The sequence below is a fragment of the Channa argus genome, chromosome 9, assembly GCF_033026475.1.
Source record: "Channa argus isolate prfri chromosome 9, Channa argus male v1.0, whole genome shotgun sequence".
Lineage (NCBI taxonomy): Eukaryota > Metazoa > Chordata > Actinopteri > Anabantiformes > Channidae > Channa > Channa argus.
Genome location: NC_090205.1, coordinates 12948783 through 12971011, shown reverse-complemented (window position 1 = coordinate 12971011; position 22229 = coordinate 12948783). Strand labels below are relative to the sequence as shown.

General features: G+C 41.8%; 2 protein-coding genes across 8 annotated transcripts in view; both read left to right on the top strand.

Annotated features, from left to right (window-relative positions):
• Positions 1-2709: 2709 nt before the first annotated feature.
• Positions 2710-19800, top strand: gpr156 (G protein-coupled receptor 156). 3 transcript variants are annotated; one of them, XM_067516699.1, is made up of 11 exons: positions 2710-2966; positions 9807-9863; positions 10100-10252; positions 13295-13422; positions 13515-13650; positions 13738-13848; positions 14272-14397; positions 14661-14756; positions 15179-15415; positions 16001-16159; positions 16826-19800. In XM_067516699.1, the coding sequence occupies exons 3-11, from the start codon at positions 10136-10138 to the stop codon at positions 18113-18115; spliced, it is 2400 nt and encodes a 799-aa protein (XP_067372800.1). In that variant the 5' UTR covers positions 2710-2966; positions 9807-9863; positions 10100-10135; the 3' UTR covers positions 18116-19800. The 3 variants fall into 3 exon arrangements, with proteins under 3 accessions (XP_067372800.1, XP_067372799.1, XP_067372801.1); XM_067516698.1 differs by lacking the exon at positions 9807-9863; XM_067516700.1 differs by lacking the exons at positions 2710-2966; positions 9807-9863 and adding an exon at positions 11415-12606 and having other exon boundaries at positions 10105-10252; positions 13315-13422.
• A 1097-nt stretch (positions 19801-20897) lies between these two features.
• Positions 20898-22229, top strand: part of gsk3ba (glycogen synthase kinase 3 beta, genome duplicate a) — a 33548-nt gene continuing 32216 nt past the window's right edge. Inside the window, exon 1 of one of the 5 annotated variants that reach the window (XM_067515361.1) lies at positions 20898-21819. In XM_067515361.1, coding sequence (XP_067371462.1) covers positions 21732-21819 — 88 coding nt within the window. In that variant the 5' untranslated portion in view covers positions 20898-21731. The remainder of the gene's footprint in view (positions 21820-22229) is intronic. The other 4 variants (XM_067515362.1, XM_067515360.1, XM_067515358.1 and 1 more) reach the window with 4 other exon arrangements.

Sequence of the window (22229 nt, the reverse complement as noted above, 5' to 3'; positions counted from 1 at the left end):
CCTGCGGCTTTCGCAGTCCACAGGGATTCCACGACGGTCAGGAGTGCTGTTTCTGTGGAGTGACCACTGTTGATGCCAGAGAAAGAAATTTGTACCATTGTCTTGACCAGAAATGGAAGAAGAGAGACCCCACAAGGGAGGGGTCAAGAGAAGGCTTCTTAAGCAGTGGGGTAATCTGGACCTGCTTGAATGAGGTCACAAAAGTGCCTGTTGTGAGAGATGTGTTGATGATTTGTGTAATGGTGTGTAGGTGCAACTGCTGAAAGGAGAGTGGAAGGAATCAGATCCAGAGAGCAGGTGGTCGGATGGTCAGAGAGGAGGAGGGAGGACACGTCGTCCTCAGTCAGAGTTGAAAATGAGGAGAGCGATGTAGTGTTGGAAGAAGTTAGCAGGATGTCATCATTTGGAGAAGAGAACTGTGAGCTGATGGCTCCCACCTTATCAGTAAAGAAGCAGGCAAAACCGTCTGCAGTGAGAGACATGGATGGAGGTGGGTAGAAACCAGAGAACAGTTATCTGGTGTCTGTGGTTTTGCTGAGCTTGTCCAAAGCTGCATTTTATGATTCCCTCTGTGACAACTAAAAGCCCCGAACAAGAACAGTTTTCAATGTACTTTTTCAAGCACCATTCAGCCTATGATTATATAGTTTTCATATAACTGTCAATTTGATTGTTTTCATAAAGTATGTGATTGTATCATGTCAACAACATACTTCAACAATTGTCTCTAATGGTAAAACTCATTCATGGGCTTCTCTGCCATAGCCAATGCATCAGTGTTGTAATGCTGCTTTTCCACCACTTAAGCTGAAAAATAATTTTGAAAAATAGAGCGAGGAGGCTGATGCTTTGCCCAGACATTTGTCGTAATTACTGTCATTCAGTAGAAATACCATGACTGGAGCCTGCTGAGGAGCTTTGATCTGGTGCTGGTAATCCAGGACCATGCCAACGCTGCAGGAGAAGCTGCAGTGTTAGTGTGCAAACCTGGGCATGTCACAGAGCCTGCGTCCAGACTTCCAGCCAATTACAATGTTAGGCTGGAAAGGGTTGGTGATGTTTCGCACACAGAACAATGTACCTCCACCCACATAGTCTCAAACACAAGAGAATGGTGGGACTCTCTGGCACTGTGGTCAGATTTTGAATCACAGCTGCAGATGCTTAATGTCAGGAAACAGTGGTGCTGCCTGACAGGAGTGGTTCAACAGGAAACGGCGAGTTGCTGGCTTGAAAACTTTGCCTGTTATTTATTTTGCTTGGTGGACTTCCAGCTAATACATGTGCACAACACAGTATAGGAAAAGGGAGACTATAAGTGACACCTGTGTTTGGTATTGATCCCTGGTAACCTTAGTAGAACAACGTGTGTCCTGTTTCATCCTGCTTACCCTTCTGGCCTGGTTTCCCTCTTTGACTCATGCTTTTTGGATAACAGTCTTCTGTGCCTAGATGAAATATTAAAGCTCTCAGTAATCTGAGCATCTATGCAGTCCACCTGCTGCCGGTGCAATCTGTCGAAACCTTATCTTGAGAGAAACCTGAGAATGATTGCTATGGTTTGAACGTAACAGAATTTGATTCGGACTTTCAAGTAAAAATGATGAGTTTACTGAAACCTTTTATTGCAAGTTTCCATCAGCAACAAATCATTAAGAGACAGAAGATCATATTGTCCCACTCCTCTTGAACACATACTGTCCTTTGTAAGATGTACATATATATGTGTTTGTGTGGTAAATAACTTTACAAACAGGTTCGGACTTTTTAGCAGTGCAAACTATTTACTGTTTACAAGTGAATAGTGCCTAAATGAATGCATCTTTTTATATATCTAACAGATTATACACTATATGCAAGTAGATCCAAATAGACACAAGTAATATGATGTTGAGGCTTAACCTTTCCCCATTTCCCCAGAAGACAATAAAGTTGAGCTGAAGTTGAAAATGAAACCTTTCGGTGACTCTACTGTCACCTTTCCTGTTTGTAAGATTAACATTTTAATAGTGTTGCAGCGGCATAGCATCTTCACAACTGAAACAAAAGGTTCTATCCATCGTTGTTAATGATAAAACAAAACACTTTAGAACAGTGCAAAGTCAAGTGAATCTATCACATCTAGGAGAAAAGAGCCCTGCATGTGTCTGTGTTTCTCAGCGTACAGTGTAACTAGTGGTGACACTCCCTCATCAGGAATGACCCTGTCTGCAGGCTCACACTGTAAATCTTTGTGACATCTTAATAACACCTTTATGCCTCTCTATGGCTGGTGGAACAAATGCAGACATATTTCTGTTGGCTTCCTGCACTCAGATAGAAGCAGTTTTTTATTTCTTTTGATATGATTCTTTGCTGAGCTACTCTCACAATCTCTTTTCAAAACCAGAACAGAGATGATGTGTTTCTTTTTCCATTAAAACAAGTGCTGTTATTCTGCCTATTTGTTTGCACTGTGGACCCAGAACGCACCGCCCTCTCCCATATGCCACCCAACCTCCTGGGGCCACCACAACATACTGCGCACACACTTTGAAAATCATCTTTCCCCACATGGGTCACATCACACTCTGAATCCCATTTTTGAAGCAGTTGGAGCTGGAAAGGTTCGAAAAGAAAGGAAAAAGAGAGAGCAAGAGAGAGAGAGAGACAGAGATCACACCTCCTCTCCCCAACACACGCCTCCCTCCCTCTACGCTCAAATGAAAACCCTGGCAGACTAGTGAACTTTTCTCTGCAGTAACAGGATCTTATCGTGCTGTGCACTCACACTTTACTGTACATATCACAATGTGTGAGGTTCGTTCCAGGTGTGCAGCGATGGGACTTTTGCAGCTATGATGAGAAAACATATTATCCAGTTATTTATTTCCTATTTATATCAAAATGTTTTTGGTTCCTGAGCGATGGATGCAGCCTGGAGCGGGACGAGGTGATGGGATCCTCTGTGCGCTTTGGAGACCCAGGTTTGTTCTATTTAAACTCTTATTGAACTCTTATTTTAGTTATTTCCATACATTTGCATGTTTATTTCATCAGCATTGTTAACTTTATTTAACAGTGCACTACTTTCAGTTGAGAAAGACGTTTAACTGTATACAAGTTTGACATTTCAAACATTTGGTTTGTTTAAAAAAAACATTATGAAATCTATATAGTATGAAATATATATAAGTATGTAGATTTGTTTTTCCAAAGGCATTTCTTGAATATTTGTATCATTAGTGAAATAATTGTTCCTATAGACACTAACTTGATTTCGACTTGTTTCCTTGAAGTGAACGCGTGGTTTCATACAACAATGACGCAAGCTCCTGAAGTGTGATCAGATATCTTTTAATTAGATTTTGACATTTGTAGGTGAGAAATTTATTGAACAAGGCTGTAAAATGCAGCGTGACCAGAAATTAAACGTCAGGCCTGAGGCAGGATTTCAGTTCCAGTAATTGAATTCTAACTCAGCTTAAAGAATACATTTATAAACGGATTAGTGACCAGGGAGGAATGTTTCAATTTTAGCCTCTGAACCAGGCTTTACATGTGGCATCGCCTGTGGTTACACTGCTCTAATCTTAGAAGAGAAACCGAGAGACTGACAGGACAATGGATGGGTTTACCTCCGTTTTTAATTAAAAGATTTGATCTGAACCTCAGTTGTGTCTCTGTGAGTCCAGTTGCCTGTTAAAAATAGTTTAAATATTCCTGATATTTTAGTAAATAAAGGAAATATGAGATACTGATAGGTAACTGAACACGTGAAAGCTAAGCTGCACACAGGTTAGGACCGCCCCACATGAAGGTAAAACATTTAAGGCCACAGCTAGCTCAGGTATTACTTGCGGTTTAGCCTTCAGGACTTAAAAAGACACTCCTCATGACTATTCTGAATTGTCAAAACATGTCCATAAAACCTAACTCAGCCTTGGGACGAGCCTTGCTCTTGCTTACACAGTGACCCCTCATACGGGATGCTTGCCATCCTTTGCTGACCTTTGTTGGTGACCTCTGCAAGGTAACAGGTTCCTCCCCAAGCTGAAACCTAAAGAGACAGGACTTTCAAAACCAGTTGGAAATGCCTCTCTCTGTCAGAGTTTCCTGCAGGAAGCAGCAGAGCTGTGTCTAAACTTGGAAAGTGACAAAAGGACATGAACAGGAACTGCAGACATTTCCAGATATGCTGCTCAGAGGGTCTCATTGTTCTGTTAATACCGTTAACATTTGAAGATAGTTTACCATAGTTTTCTACATAATAACACAAGCAGCCTTTAGAACAGAATATCTTCATGTCGTCTCCACTCTTTGGATCCGGTGTAGACCCCTTCAGGTTATATTAGTCATTCTACAGACAATGACGAGACAAGCGATGTCTAATAAATACTCACCTGTCTGCCCATTTGTCTATAAGTGGTCTTGCATCGTCTCCGCAACATATAACTGAGTCACTGCAGTGTTTACAGCAATCACGCTCTCAGTCTGTACTAGTTACTGCTCAGATCATGGTATCAAGTGATACCATGCTACACTATTAAATCTGCAACATGTCAGTACAGCACGGGTAGCCTCATAAAAATGCCTGTGGCAAGAGTGACAAACAGTTGTTTGGTGATATTTTCCAAAGTTTACATCTTTGTCCTCAGATGCCTTAAATACCTTGGCTGATTGCAGATTATGCACCCCTCACTGAAACTGTAAATGATAGCTTGGTGAATAAAATTACAGTATTACTCCTCATCTTCCTCTGTCTTTTGTCTTGTGTCAACAAAGAGTGTAATTCTGTGTTGGCTGGCCTGCCTCTGTGATGGCGTAGTGCTTGTGGAAAATGAAGATAAGCAGAAACACAAAAGTCCTGGCTTCTCAGTTTGTTTTGTGGTGGGAAATAATTAACACTTTAATTCTGTAATTTTACGTTAACCTCAGTGTTTGTTGGATTCCTTTGTGGCTCTGCCTTCTTCATTTACCGGTCTAAATCATTTAAGTACACAATTCTATTCTACTCTGAGGTTTTTGTGAGAGCACCACACTGTGGTTGCTAAAAGTTTTACAACCATTTATTGAATCACTGACCGGGAGACAGAAGCAGGACTTCACAAAAAATGTGTTTCCTCACTGCCTTGTCTTATACAGTTCATCATATTAGAGCAACAATGGAGACTCATGGAATTAAATGCAATATAACTGATTAGCCACAACATTGATGCCACCTGTCTAATATTGTGTTGGTCCCCTGTCATGCAGTCCATGCAGCTCTAATCTGTCCGGCCAAAGACTTCACAAGACCTTAGAAAGTTTTCTCTCGTATCTGGCATCAATGCAATACTGCATTTAGATAATAGCATTTTTTATTTTTATTTTTTATTTTTTGGCTTAGCCCGTGAGTTCAGGGTTGCCACAGCGGATCATTGTCTGCATGTTGATTTGGCACATTTTTTTTTTTTTTTTTTACGCCGGATGGCCCTCCTGGCGCAACCCTCCCCAAATTCTACTGGGCTTGGTCCGCACTGCACAGCTGGGGATGGGAATATAGCATTACCATGAAGTAATGACCTGGTCTGCAACAATGTTTCAGTTGGTGGTATTTGGCAAACTAAAATCCACATAAATGCCAGGACAACAGGTTTCTAAACAGAACTTTTCCCTGAGAATCACACACTGCTGTATTGCATCCTGAAGTCAGGTAAATGATGCACCCAGCCATCCACATGATGCAATAGACACTGCTATGCCTCAGACCTTCTTCCATAGTTCCATGGTCCAGTTCTGATGCTCACATGTTGATTGTACATGCTTTTGTCAATGTTCAGGCCAGTCTAACCAGTCTGTTGGAATGCACTGTGTTCTGACACTTGCCAGTCAGAGCCATCACTGGGATTTTTGACAGTGTTTTCTGTGGCAGCTCTTCTGTGTGATTAAACTAGACAGTGCAAAAGTCAGCCGTGGGTGCTTGTAACTTTCGCTGGTCATGTTTGTTTTGGCCACTTTCTATAGCTGACCTCTGCATATACTGGGATATGCTGTAGTTGTGTAGCCTTTAGAATTTGTCCTTAGTCCGTGTGAGGTTGAATTTGGAAGGATGCAATGTTAACCTAAAATGGGATAAATAAAACACACACCAAAAAAAGAAGAGGAGTGGTTGCTAAGCTACAGAAAGGCACGATTAGTTGAAAGGCTCGGTAAGCGGTTTCCGGGGAGACTGAAAAACAAACATAAGTGCAGTATAGGTGATCCGGCTGCAACAGAGTGTAGATGTAGACAGAAGTTGTAGGTTACATTTGGTCTGAAAGTGTAAAAAAGTCTCTGTTTCAACCAGAATAAGAAGGGGATGCGTCAACTGTTATTGACCTGTATCAACAGTTTTAGTTTGCGACCGTTTTGTACTGAAGAAAGCTTCATTAAAAAGGGAACAGCAGAAGAACCTGAGTTGTTCCTGCGTCTCCTGTGGATGGCTTTTGCCTTTTTCAAGTTTCGTTTAAGCAAAAACCCCACAAGACTTGACAGTTGAAAACCACGTGCATGGCAGCGGGACATGAAGATTACAGGTTGTAGGAGGTCCAAGAGAAATACTGTAGATGCCAAGAGAATAAAGAGACCGTTAAGAACATAAAATAATCAAACCTTGCAACATGGCAGAAGAAACTTATGGGAGAACATTGGACCAACTTAAGAGAGAACGAACTACAGCAAAGAGCTGCTTTACAAGACAAGCCAACTATCTCATCCGGAAGGCAAGATATATGACCAAGTCAGATCTTAAAGAGGAGTTCGCAAAGCTTTCTGTTGCAACCAAGAGGGTCATGGAAGCCAATGATGAGTACAGAACTGGTTTGTTGGTAGATATGGAGTCTAAATCTGATGGCAGTACTGAGGTACAGCTAGATGATCAACTTGAGTTTCGGTTTGAGAAGGTCACCATCGAATGTGAACTAAGATTTGATGAGGCAAAAAAGTCTGTCCAAGTCCATCTCTGGGCAAACTATGGGCTAGCAGAAATGACGGCTGCTTTTGAGGAAGCGCAAAGAGCCTGTGAATATGCATCCTCCATTGCAGTACACAATGTTAACTGTGAAGCCTATGAAATGCATTTAACACTTCTGGAAAAGCTCATCAAGGACTCTGTTGAAACCCTTTTAAATTGGGAACCATGGATTCCCCACACAGAGAAAACTGACTTCCAGAAAAAACTTAGGGAGTTAAAGGCAGCTAAAAACATGCTTGAAGCAAGAAAAGGGGAGTTTGCAAGTGCACTGAAAATGGAAATAGTAGAAGCAGGGAAAGGTTTCCTCTTGTAAAGGGAAATCAACCCAGGAAGGTAATCGATCTAATCCCGACTGTGGAGAAGCCTTTGACAGACCTCATAGATCTTGAAAACATTGGTGCTATGGAAAAATCCACTGGTAATTAAAGCTTAAAAAACAAGCTACCAGAATTTGTTAAGAAAGACTGCCTTGTATTCAGGATCGACCCCAGCAATGGTGTCACGCCTGACAACCATTTTGATGGGCTTCTGCAATTCCTGAAAAAACAGGAGAATATATTTAAGGGGCTTGACCGTCTCAGAATATCAGACAGAGTGACAGAAAAATCAGATGCAGCATACAGACGAGAAAAGAAATGGAACAAAAATGGAACTTCCACCAGAACAACAAAGAAAGCCTTGTCTGCAAAAATAACAAGCACAAAGACCAGATTTTCTTCTGCAAGAAATTCAGAGGACAACTACTTTCTGAAAAGAAATCTGCTGTTAAGCAACTTGGTGCATGCAGGGAGTGCCTTGGATGTCACAATGGTAGAGTTGATTGTAAAGATAACTACAAGTATAAAGACTGCAAGAACGCAGGATGCCTGAACAATAATTTCTTTCTCTGTCCAAGAGGAGAATACAAGAAAGGCAATGGTGAGAGACCACATAGATGTGGTAGACACCAAAACGTCTTAACTGATGAGCAGGTTCTTAAGTGAGCTGTCTACAAAGCTGGCAGAATGGTACAAGGAAGCCTTCACCAATAATACTACAGTGGCAAAAACCATGGCTAGTAACCAGTTAGGATTCCTGGAGAATTATATTTCTGAGCTTCGGGTAATTATGCTGCTAATGGAGGTCACTGCCAGTGCAGGGCATAAAACTTGAACCCTGATATGCCTCCCATCAGACACCAACTACATCAATCAGCCGCCAGGCTACTGAATCTAATTACCTCTGGTTGTGCATGTAATTTGTGGAATGACAACTAGAGTACGCACAAGAAGATATCTTCTCAAAGTCAGAGTCAAGACTCCCACAGGTACTCTCAGAGCTCACAGACTTGTTTGCTACTGTCTAAAAGAGATAACTAAAGCACAATGTGTAGTCATACCTGAACAATTAAATAGATTCATCCCAGAAGTTGAACTGGAGGAATTATGGAGACCAGAAGAGATCGATCTTCTCATCAGTCATCGAGAAGGAAGGCTTGCTCCGCAAAGAGTGAAAGCTGATGGAGACCTTGTCCTACTGGAAAGTCCTCCTGGAAAGACTGTGGGTGGCACACATCCTGACTTGTTTGAACAGGTACATGTCAGTGCACACAGGCCTAAAACACACTTTGCTCATTCTATGAGAACAGCTGCATGGACATATAAAGAGGTCACCAAGGACCTTTAGAGCCCAATCAAGATAAAGACACCAGAGATGCACCCAAATACCATAGTGGAGACCAGTTATACAGCTGCTAGCAAACGGGAGTTCCAGGAATGGTGGAAATAGGACAGCATCGGTGCAGCATGTGAGCCAGAATGTGGTGGCTGATGCTGTACTAACTGCCAAGCAGGAGGTAAGGAGATGACTCTAGCTGTTGCGGTCATAAAGAATGGACTTTGGACAGCTGGTTAAGCAATCAAATTCTGATCAAGTGGAGCCAGTTGGCAGGACCAAATCTCTTCTTCAGGAACAAGTGGCACACTAGGGACATAATGTTGCTTTGGGAGATATCATCTGGCTTTCTGATCAAAATGCTTTGAGGGGTCAGTACAAACTTTCCAGGGTGGTTGGTGTCAATCCTAATGAGAAGGACATTGTGCTAGAAGTGTATGTCCTGACATTCCCAAGCTACCCGGTATCAGTATTGAAACCAGCACATAATGATCCCACAAGGAAAGACCTCAAAATTGCCAAGAGCATTACGAAGATTCCTGCTACAATTTGTCATAGAGATGTCAGGCGACAGGTTCTTTTATTTCCTGTAGAAGAGCAGTAAAAGGGTGTGATCTCCTTGGCTTAAATGACCAGGAGCTCAAGTAGGAGGTTGAATTTGGAAGGATGCAATGTTAACCTAAAATGGGACAAATAAAACACAAAATTAGAAGAAAAAGGGGGAAATACATACAATAATAGTAACTGAGAAGAAGAGGAGTGGTTGCTAAGCAACGTTAGTTAAAAGGCATGGTTAGTTAAAAGTCTCGGTAAGCAATTTTTGGGGAACCTGAAAAACAAACATAAGTATAGGTGATCCGGCTGCACCAGAATATAGATGTAGACCGAAGTTGTAGGTTGCATTTGGTGGATTATCTGTGTGGTTAACCATAGGGATGTCACTGTTTTGCTTTGTAAGGTTATCAACCTGTTTCAACAGTTTCAGTTTTGAGCCCGTTTTGTTACTAAAGAAAACTTCAATAAAAAGGCAAAAGCAGAAGAACCTCAGTTGTTCTTGTGTGTCCTGTGGTTGTTTTTTGCCTTTTTCAAGTTTGGGCAGTCGTTGAAGTAAAGACTCCGGAAAACTTGACAGTCCGAATCACTCTGATCCTTATGCATGTCCATGTCCTGCTTCAAACAGATAAACCTCAAGAGAAGACTGTTCACTTGCTAACGAATATATCCCACCCCTTGACAGGTATCATGTTGTCATTTAATTCAATACTTACTTACTGGTTACTGCTTTAAATGATATGTTCATTAGATGGCAGACTATATAAATGATATAATATTGTGTTACAAAATCTTCTGCTTAACACACTGTTAAACAGAAGATTTTGTATTTTTTCCCTCTCAATAATTATTGTATTTACAAAGAATAACATGTTTAATTTTCAAATGTCATGCCTTTTATATCATCTGTTTGCTTCTCAGGATGTGTGTCTAAAAGTGGACAGACTGGGCTCAGTCATGGAGCCTAAGTTGAACTGCAGCTCGTATTGTGATTCCCCACTTTGCTTCATCCACTCAGGAGTCAACAGGCAAGAGGGTCTGGACATTCTGCAGAGACTATGCAGTCTCAGGATGGTAATCTCCCTATAAGTCTTGTGCACACACAACTTCACATGTACGTAGACAGACATTAATGGTATGAGAATGCTATGTAGTTGCTATGAATTCCCATGATGTTGAAATTAAACATCAGGGGTATTCATAGCAATTACACTAAGTAAATATAGTGCAGACATTTTTTAAATTGTGAAAATGCAGTGTACAGTACACACATACTGTGCACATACACTCACACATAAACACACGCACACACTCACACACAAAGACAAATGACTGCTCCACAGTGCTTATATATGTTCAGGCTCATACATGCACACATGTTGGTAGATGTAGTTAAATCCACCATGACTGACCAACAGAATATTTGTGGCAGCTCCTCATCTGAGAGTTATCTCCAATGGTGCTACAGATTAATTTTTGGAATTTCTGTCTTACATCACAAAGACACCCGCATAAATGAAGGTCAACAAATAAAAACATAGTAAAACTTTAGTATTCTTCCACGGAGGAAGGCAGTTTAGTATTAGTGATCCAAAAAGGTAAAGGGGAAGGGCTAGTGAAACTATGTTTAGTATCATCTCACATCTCAGTTGTTGATGCCTTTAAGAAAAGAGCAAGTGGAGATCAGCAACACGAGGTGAACACTAAGTGTAATGTGACTTTTCAAATAGAAACTTAAGTAGCAGTCAGGGAACACAAACACTTTCTTTTCCTCTCTGGGCTACACGACATAGGAAAAAGGTTAGTTATCTCTTTGATTTCCTTCATGCTATATAATGTTTATTTATGCATGCATCAGTGTAAACATACAGATATCATCTTTACCCAAGGGAAAGGGAACCGTGTGCTTCAATGGGTATGCTTTGTTTTGCCAGTGAATTATGTGACAAGCTTGTACTTTAATATACTGTTTTGTTTAATTTTAATGTCCTAACAGTCCATCTTTATTATTGTTTTCGGAACCCAGCTGACATGAAAACTGTCAGCAAAAATGATATATTCTTCGGTGAAAGGTTACACCATGCATTTGCTACTATTTGTGGACCTAGAGAGCTCACCAGGCACAACTGTTTCCAAACCTAATAGTGTAGTGGCAAGAAAAAAAAAAGAGCAGGGGGTAAACCGTTTGCCTATACCCGTAAACTCTCACCCACTTTCCTTCTGGATATGTTCCCAGATATGGCTACTGCTGGCAATGTGCTGTCCAAGGAGCAGCTTCTATGCCCCATTTGTTTGGATTTGTTCACCCAACCAGTTTCAACTCCATGTGGGCACAACTTCTGCAGGGACTGCATAAAAACATACTGGCGGAGCGTCTATCTGTCACAGTGCCCCATGTGCAAGCAGAAATTCTACAGGAGGCCTGACCTGAAAGTAAACACATTGATTTCAGAGGTGGCTTCTCAGTTCAAGAAGATGATGGAAAATAAAGATGAAAATGAATCTACTAATGTGGAACACTCGCCATGTTATACTGGAGACATTTCATGTGATGTGTACATTGGTAAAAGTGTCACAGCTCTAAAATCATGCCTGGACTGTTTTGCATCTTTCTGTGAGGCCCATCATGTTTTAGGCACCTTCAAGAAACACCACCTGATTAATCCATTGATGGACATGCAAGACAAGGTGTGCAAGAGGCATGAGAAACAGCTGGATCTGTTCTGTAACACTGAGCAGACACGTGTGTGCCAGATCTGCAACACGGAAGGCCACAGGGCCCATCTCACAGTAGAGGATGAGAGCAGAGACAGGAGAGCTCAAATTGAAAGGATTAATGAAGTGGAAAAAATGATTGACTCCAGGCTGCAGAAAATCATTAAAATCAACCAAACTGTTCAGCTCAGCCGAGGAAACACTGAAAGAGAGATTGAGGAGAGCTTGCAAGTATTCGCCAAACTTCTCCAGCTTGTCCAGAGAAGCCAAGCTGAGGTGGTGGACGTGATTGGTGCAAAGCAGAGGCAAGTTGAACTCAAGGCCAGCAGGCTCATCATGGAAGTGGAACAGGAGATCAAGGGGCTGGAGTTGGAGCATTACTCAGACACCAAAGGAGACCGTGACCTTATCGAGAGATTTCCAGCTTTTTCCACACTGCCAGGCACCAAAGACTGGTCAAACACCTGCATAGATAGTGCTGTATACGTAGGCGTGGTAAGGAGAGCAGTCGGGAGAATAGCATGTCAGCTGGAGGAGACAGTAAAGGGTGAGGTGAAGAGGTTGTGTGAGACTGAGTTTCATAGAGCTAAGCAGTGTGCTGTGGAGATAACTCTTGATCCTGATACAGCCCACCCTAAACTGGTGCTATCTGAAAACAAGAAACAGGTCTATCATTGTGATGTAGCGCTGAGCCTCCCTGACAACCCAGAGAGGTTTTACCCCGGCATAAGTGTTTTGGCAAAGGAGGGTTTCTCCTCTGGCAGGTTCTATTTTGAGGTTCAGGTGAAAGGGAAGACAGAGTGGGATATTGGAGTTGGGCTTGCATCTGTCAACAGAAAAGGAGGGAGCATGTTAAACCCTAAAAAGGGCTACTGGACTCTAGGGATGAGAAAGGACAAGAGCTACTGGGCGCTCAGCAGCACTCCTCTCTGTGTGCCACTGGTGGAGAAGCCCCAGAGAATTGGGGTGTATGTGGATGTGGAGTGGGGGCAGGTTTCGTTTTACAATGTGGACTTTGCCTCTCATATCTACTCATTCACTGGATACTCATTCAGTGAAAGACTTCATCCATACTTTAACCCCCGGCGTAATCATGGAGGGGTCAACTCTGCTCCTCTGATCATCCTGCCTGTCAGTGTTTAAAATCTGCTTAATTGTTTTCGCCTTTTTTTAAATTAATACTGAATCATTTTTAAATAAAAGCTAGTAAGGCCATGATGATTGTTGCTGTGTTTGCCTTAATAAAGGTTTGTTTACTCAGATAAATCCTGTGTACTCCTTTTTTTCCTTTGGCGCCAAAGGTTAGATGTGCAAAATCATATAATGTAGGTGTACAGGAGTTACATCTGTGATCTTTCAGATATGACTTTCAGGTGTGTGGATGTGTATGTGTGTGTGCAGACAGCTACGGAGCTCCCAAGGTGGCCCCTGTCCCCAGTGCTAGCTGCTGTGGTGTGGACACTGCTCTCTTGTGGCATCCTGCTGGCTTTCTGCTTCCTGCTCTTCACACTGCGCTTCAAAAACAACAGGTAGTTTCCAAAGTGACGTGAATACGTTATATAGACGCAAAAATATATTCACGGAAAATAAAATATTTATTTTGTGTATGTTGTTTTATCAGGATAGTGAAGATGTCTAGTCCCAACCTGAATGTCCTGACTCTTTTTGGAAGTCTCCTCACTTACAGCAGTGGCTTCCTGTTTGCCATTGATGAACAAGCACACTCACAAGGGGGTCCATCTACAGCCATGCTACAAGTAAGCCTTCATATCACACTCAAAGCTCACTGAAGTTGTTGGATAAATTACTATCAGATACTATCTATCTGCTACTCTCTCATGTAGGCTCGGATGTGGACTCTTTGTGTCGGCAGTACTCTTGTGTTTGGACCAATTTTGGGTAAGACGTGGAGACTATACAGAGTGTTCACCCAGCAAGTGCCTGACAAGAGAGTGGTAAGTAGGATACATCACCTGTGCTAAGTATTATAGAATATAAACCAGTTATTTGTTATTTTAACCTTTTCAGTAATTTTTAATATGTTTGTTTAGTGGCTGGTATTCTACATAATGTGTTGAGAAGAGAAAAATATTAGTGAGAAAGATTTTATTAAAGATAGAAAAAAAACAGATGCATGCTTGACACTTCCACATCATGGAGTGAACTGATCTCATGTGTGTTTTGTTGCTGACTTTCATACTATAGCTTCTTTAGGCTTCCTGATGTGTGGTGTGCATCATTCTTAGATGAAATGTTCTACATTAATTTCTAACTAGGGTCACAAAGGCACAGAGTTAGTGCAGTCTGATGGCAAAGCTTTCTCAATAAAAGGAGTTTGTTATGTGACTTTATTTTTTTCTTTATTTTTTTTCTTTCAGATCATTCGAGACATCCAGCTGATGTGCATGGTGGCTCTGTTGATCCTGGTGGACATGCTTCTCCTCACTGCTTGGAATCTCACAGATCCCATTAGGTGTTCGCGATCTGCTAGAGCTGTTGTCAAGGTATGATTTAATTCAAAAATTGTTGTGCTGTACAACAGGTAATAAAACAAACAGAGGCTTTTGTTTGTTTTATTTGATTTTTTTAAACTCTTGGGATCCTGGCTTCATCTGAAAGGTTGTTGTTGCCATAGGATTATTTTATGTATGAGAAAATATAAGAAATCTTGATGTTATGACTTTGGCAACATCACAAACTGCAAAATCATTGGCATTATATAAACAAAATTTAACTAATGACAGAAAATGATTTTTTTCTGATGCAGGTGGTGGAGAAAGATATCTCCTACTCCTTGAGTCAGCTGGACTCCTGTTCCTCTGCATACTCAGATCTGTGGATTGTCATTATTGCTGTTCAGAAGGTATTTATTGAATACTTTGTGTGCCGTCATTGTTGTGATAACTGGCAGACACAACATACCCGAGAGTTCATCAGACCTATTGTGTTAATGTTGATTGTTACAAGGACATCAAAATATGTGACGTCAACTGCTGCATTCCCATGGTCAAAATCATTATGTAAATTTAAAGCTCTAGTTGTAACAGACAATAAATGTGATGTCAGATGAAAATTGCACGATAGGAGCGGTTTTTAAGGTCCCCCAGCATAATTCTGTGGCGACTATCACACATTAGATTAAATTAGTTTTACATTTTCATTTCAAGCGATAACAACTACTTGCCAGAGACAAAGAGAAGATAACATTGACAGAAAGATGAATTTCAATGTATTGATTTAAATAGTTTTGTCCTTTGTCTTTACATTGTGTCTTCATCTTTCTAGGGTTGTCTTCTCCTCTATGGCACTTATCTAGCTGGATTGACCAGTAACGTCAGCCACCCTCCAGTCAACCAGTCTCCCACCATTATAACAGCTGTCACTTTGGTCACCCTCTCCTCGACTGTGGCTGTCCCTGTGTCCATTTTCCTAAAGGCCTGGCCCAACCTGGTTTATGGCACTGTTGCTGGAGCTATCTTCATCTGCACACTAGCTACTAACTGCATGCTGTTTGTGCCTCAGGTTAGAAAAGAAAACACCAGAACACATGCAAGATGCATGAAACTGCTGTGGAAACAATATTTAAAAAAAAAAGATTTCAGGGTCCTCTGTTATGGTGTTATTCCTGGTGATGACACTGGCACTTTTTATACGACCTAATGCAGAAACTATCAGAACTGTCATCTAATCATACCAAACTATGTCTGGAAAACCAGCAGTAACAAACAGTCAAGCACAGACAATGGACAGAAATATGACAAATAGATGAATGAAATGTGCATGCCAACATTTATGAGTGATTTTGGCACTCACACCTCTGTTTTCCCTATTCATGTCAGTAAACCATGTCTATCACTAGAGCGTGACTCACCCAGAAGGTGTTCATGAGTCACAACTACGTAGGCTGCCGCAAACAGGTTTATGACTTTTAAGTGTCTGCCAGTGGATTTCTGGTATAATAAAGGAATGAGCCAGTAGAAAGTAAGGAGATATGTCTACAATGAGCAGTACACACCAGGTCAAAAGGTTCACTGTCAAATGGTAGATTAAGGTTTCTGTAATGTTATCGTTTTACTGCCCCTAAATATCACACTCGCCACCATGCAGCTCACCCAGTGTCGACACTTTGAGGACGATCAGAACAACCGCATTCAAATGGCCAAGTATTTCAGCAGCCCCAGTAAGAGCCAGCCGTCTGTGTACAGCCAGGATGAGATCTACTACCTGGTGGGGGAGAACAACTCCATGAAAAAACTCCTCAGTGAGGTACAGCATCAGTTTTTCACAATACTACCTGCCATTTAAGAAGATCTTGTATGATGTAGTGTGAGGTTGTCTTAATGGTATGTATGGTCATATGCTGCACTAAGCAGCATTGCGAATGGTGCAAAGTTGGTCAGTTAGTCAGCTGGTCCCCAGACTGCAAACTTTGAGAGACTGCCATTCATTTTTTGATCATCTAAGCTACGAGTGGTCAGGGCCACTGGCATCACTGCAGACTTCTTCTTGAAGCCTTTTCTGCTTTCAGTTGTCAAAAACACATCTCAGAGCCTAAAGGCAAGCAAGGCAAGTAAAAGGAGGTCTCTGTATGGCAACAATGCTTCCTGATTTTACATTCATTTTTTTATATCCTTTGCTAACTGGCAACGAAGGCTTGTCTCTCTTAGCGAAGGGAAGCATCGTCATGGTATAACATGTATTGGAAACTGGCTGAAAATTGTTGGATTACAAAGATATAAAATAAACTGTAAATGAAATAAAGATACTGAAATGACAGCTGAATATCTTGACAAAGATTTTCTCATATCTTGGTCTGAGCTGTTTGTTTTTTAATCCAGCAAACTATGTACAAACTCTGTTTTCAGGCAGACTTCTTCGCTACATTTTTGCACTACAACTAAAAGTGTTTTACTTGTTTTTGTCTTTTTTCAGAAAAATGCTGTGATTGACAGTCTTCAGGAGCAGGTGAACAATGCCAAGGATAAACTCCTGCGACTCATGTCAGCCAGTCAGCCCCCTGAGGACCCTGACAAGGATTCCTCTGTCACCAACCTAAACTCCTCTTCAACTCAGACCACTGAGATTCAGTCTGAGGGGCCCCCCTCTTCTCTACCTCAAAGAGACTCTAAATCTCTCTTACCCCCTCATCTCACTCCTGGTGCTGTCGTACCATCTTCAGCGCACACCACTGCTTCTCTCTCCGACGATATGTATCCAAGAGAAAATCAGATGAAGGTTTCTATCCCTGGCTTTACAGGCAAAGACACAGCTGAGTCTAAAAAAGAGGACGATCTCAAGCAGCCTGTGTCCCTCCCATCCTCTGGATTACTGAGGACAGCAGAGGAGACTGTTAACTTTGTTACTTCCCTACAATGCTGTGGTGGAGGATTTAAGCCATTTCAGATTGAAACATTTGACAGTCACAGTGGCCTAACAGCTCAGCTGGGACCAAATGCCAAACTGGCTGGTTTTGTTAGTAGTGAGCAGTTGCAGGAGATTCTCCGGGAGCTGAGTGTGGACGCAGTCTTGGAAAGGACACTTCGGTCTCCCACTCAGTCAGCCAGGCTGCCCGCTCAGATGAAAGTTGCAGAAACATGCACCCTCTCCCCTCTTTCCCTGCGGACACCACTCTGCCCTCATCCACCTGTTCTCTACCCCAGCATCTCCCCCTACGCCATGAGAAAACGTCGGCCGCCCTTTCACTCATCTAGAAGAAGTTTGACCCCCGCCTGTTTCTACACAGGTTGTGGTAAGAAAAGAGAACACTGTGAACAACAAGCACCAATCGCGCCCCATGATGGGGCAACTGTAGATGGTACACTTCTCCAAGTTCATAACAGTGATGATGAGCTAGAGGAGGACAAGAAAGAAGAAGCAGACAGGCATAGACTGATCACAAAATGTCAGAGGTGTGTTTCAAGTTGTCAAAGATGTGCAGAACACAAACATGTATCTGTGGATGTGGAAGCAGGCGGCAAAGACAAGCTGCACCAGAGACACATAAGAGACTCCTGTGGGTACTGGGACTCAGACTCTAGCAGCTCGACAGATTATTGCTACTACCACCATCCCTACTGTGAGTCTTGCCTGCAGCGGGGCTCACTCTTGTCCTCAGACAGCTCCTCCGACTCTTCTGACAGCGAGTACGAAAGCTATGCTGGCCTGTACCGCTCCCCACACCCTGTGGTATTTAAAGAAGACCTCAAACCCACCTTTGTATAAGCACTGGTTTACTGCACTTTACAGGTTCATCCATTTCCACCACTTGAATTCATGTCTTTTGCGTTGAAGGTAAACAAATCTATAATGGAAGATACACATTTCTGATAATCTGTGTTGGATATAGATTTATCCATGTGAGACGGAGTGGTTCTTTTACACAACACTAGTAGAGTAAGAAGTAATTAGATTTCTGAAAACTTTAGTAGCTCAGAAACACAAAAAGGTGTTTTCTTGCCTTATAACCATGTTTGTATGTTTGTCCTGTTAGATGAAAACACTTACCTTCCTACAATGTCTGACATTTAGAATGATAAAAAAACTGAAAGCAACAAACACAGCAGTTAAAATATGCACTGTGTTAGCATTTATGCAAATGCTATATTTATTTATAATTTATTTGTACATGTTATTTGTACATGTTTTAGTTACAGTATTGCATTTTGTTACATTTTGTTGTATTTTTTTTAATTTTGAAATGTCCTACATTGTCTATACATTTGTTGTCACAAGCTTCCGCTCCCTGTCAGATCAAATGTTAGAAAACAGGTCATTGCTATCACTTTTATACACTTTTAATGTGCTGAAGTCACAGTTATCTGGAGTTACCCTCACATGTGTGTGCGTATCTGAATGTGTGTGTGTGAGAGAGAAAGAGAGAGAATGCCCTGCTGTCATTGATTTTCAAGTCCTTACTTATTGTCTTTTTTCATAAGAAACTCCACACCACTTTGCGTTCATTCCAAGCCTTCACCATTTTATGGAGGAGCCACCAGAGCACAAATAGATACACAGAGACCACTGGGTTGATGCAGCTATGAGCCCTCATTTAAATCCCACTCTCTTCATCCAGTAGACAAAACAAAATAGCAAAATCCAACCAGTATTTATGTTCCTACACTGATGTATATTATATATAATTTTATTATATTAAAAGTAGATTGTATTACAATTTCTCCATAAGACATTTTTGTAAAAATGCAGGAGCTACGTACAGCTCATTTGTTAGTTATAATACAGAAAAACATGTAAAGTCAATCTGACATTTTTGTGGCCCTCAAATATCATGACCATGGGATAGTTGAAGTCTTAAAGTTAAATATATTGGTAAAACCTTAACTTTATTTGCCACATGGTAAAAGCAACATCTCCCTAGCAGTAGAATGACTGGCAGCCTCCATGTGATGGGACTGTAATCATGACTAAAATAGCTCCTGAAGACAGATTTGGGAGTTTTATGATATCCCTGCAGCACAGATAAAAACAGAACATTACTCTCTTACCCTTTTACTTTATAGTTGGCTCCTGAACTACCTTTCTCTCTGTCACTCCCTGCCACTATTTGATGTTTCTTCTATGTTCTTTCTCTATGTATTTTTTCTTCCTCCAATTGGAAAATGTGTATTTGCCTGAGGATGTATTACTATGAAGGGAAGACAGTGTTTTGCATTACTTCTGCTCAGCTGCCTGTTTTTGAGATTCTGCCACTCTCTGTTCTGCCTATGAGCCATTAAAGGGCAGTCTGAAGAAATTCCCTTTGATATGGAGCATGAGCATATAAATACACCTCACAAAAGATTACCAGCATCACTGTGCAGCAAGAAATACTTTTCTTCATGTTCTTAATAATTGATTTGTGTTCTGTGTGGCATATTGAAGATTTTTGGAATAAAAGTAGTTGATAATCACTTCCACATGTTTCTTTTTCCAAATAACACAATAGTTCATGGCTATTCATTACATCACTTTATTTTGATTAGTTATGAAATAACTCACCTCAAGTGCATTTAGGTCACTGGAGAATTATAAAAGGCTACTGCTTGCTAAGTCACCCTTACAGTAGGTTTATTGGTTACTACTAATGGGCTTATTATTAATAATTATGGCTTCAGTTAAAATCCATTAATAAGAAGGTTTTTTGGTAACAGATTGTATGGGAAGACCCCAGCAACTGATTGGACTCTGATTCAAGATTCAAAACTTAGAAAGAACTTTATTGATCTCATATGGACCTTGTGTGGCCTTGTTACAGCAGATAACTTACTTTGTGAAAAAAGCTTTAGTGTAAACGTACTTGTGAAGTATTCAGTAGGCTCTAACATTTATATTACCATTCTGAATCTTTTCTAAATAGGAAAAAAAAACACTAGCTTCAGGGTTTTTACACAAAAAATAAATCCAACAAATGCTAACTTATTTTTAAAAACGTTTTAAAAATACAGAACCCCTCTTCCATGCAGTTTCATTTCACGTGTGCTTAGAAAAATAAAAGGACTAGAACAGAAATTCAAACTGTAATTAACCTGGATAAAGAGTTGGGATGGGGCACACTTGCACGTACATACACACACGCTACAATTCTCACACTGATTAAATTAATGTGCGGGTGGGGTGAATTAAAAAGTGTCGAGCGGAACCAGATGGGAGGCTTTTGTAACTGACATAGCAACAGTGCTGCAGGACCACCGCCGGTCCTCTGTGACAGCTGGGTCCATTTGAACTGACAGTGTGGTTTTGGCGCTCCATTGGCCGACAGAGGAATCAATCCTTGGAGCAGATCCACCCATTGTCCCCGCCGCGGCAGGGAGAAAAGCCCTTTGAAGTCGTGAGGGCGGTGCCAAGCAAATTATGCCATGTGGTGCTTAGAATCGGCGTTCCTATTGGTGGACGGGACTATGGGTAACGCCTATTCCTGAAGGATACACTATGATTGGCTAAATCGGCCTCCCCAGATTCACTGTCTACACGTTCGCAGTTTTCTTATCCTCTGTCGCGAGTTACGCCAGTAGCTTAAACGTCCTGCCGGGAAAGCGAATCGACAACTATAACCCTTTACGGTAATTGCGTAGCTAACGTACGCAGCGACAAAGACAGCGAGCCCGAAACCTATGGGGAAGGAATAAAAAAAGAAATTCAGTATCGTCGCACTCTGTACTTAAAGACCATCATTTTTTATAGCTCGCTGCCCCTGGGGCCTCGGTAAAAATACCGAAATTTGACGGCGGCGAGGGCGAATTGGGAGTCACCGTGAAGCCAGTCAATTCGTAGAAGAAGACAGAGGTAACTGGCAGATTTTCCGTTGGACGGTCTGTAGGCTAGGGTATAGCGAGGGAGCCGCCATGGCAGTCGGATCATTGAGCCTCCACATCGGGATATGAAGACCAACTGCATGTGTCCCGAATCGTCAACAATATTTTACCTTTCATCCGCGCCGGATCACCACCTATAACATCTGATCTCACCCTGCTCATCATTGTGGAACTGATTCAGCTTTCGCAATTGGTTTTAGTCGGGGGGCCACAGGGAGAGGCCAGATTCATGACTATTTTAGTAGGAGACGTGTGTTTAGAGGCCCGCTGAAAGAAAACCTGGAATAAAAGGAATAAATGATGCTCTGATCGTCCGCTGGTGGGAAAGAAAGGGTAGTTTATCAGGTGATACGAACTAGTGTAAAGGATCGTGGCATAAAGGGATCTCTTTCTGCCCATCTCCACTGTGACTTGTAGTGTTATTCATTTACTGTCATCCTGCCTTTGGATGAGAAGCTTCGGAAAATCGATCAGCCCTGCCGTTTAGCAAGTCACAATCTCCGAGTCGAGAGAATCAAAAGGTTTGGATCATGTCGGGTCGGCCCAGGACCACATCCTTCGCAGAGAGCTGCAAACCAGTGCCGCAGCCCTCTGCTTTCGGCAGCATGAAAGTCAGCAGTAAGTACACCCCTGTAATTCTAGAGTAGCCTACCTTTTCTGCATGCACCAGGCGGGGGGCTAACTGTGGGCTAACGTTACATATCCTGGCTAAATGTCTCCTCAATGACCAGGCTGAAAATGTGTCAAGCGAGTATATGACGTTAGCTCCGTATAGCTTAGCCCTGTCATGTATCTGTGTCACTGACTGAAATTGGCTGGTGCTGCACATACGCACGGTTCTCTGATGCGTCTTCGCCGGGGCCGGTCAGCCTGGGTTAGCAGGCCGCGCCGGGCAGGGCCGGGCCAGAGGAAGGTGGTGTTGGCACCGGCCCAGCTAAAAACCTGAGTCTACTCTTTTTACCGCAGATCCAGCCTGACTACTGTCCTTTTAAGTGTAGATTAGAGCTCATAGCAGTATTACTACATAG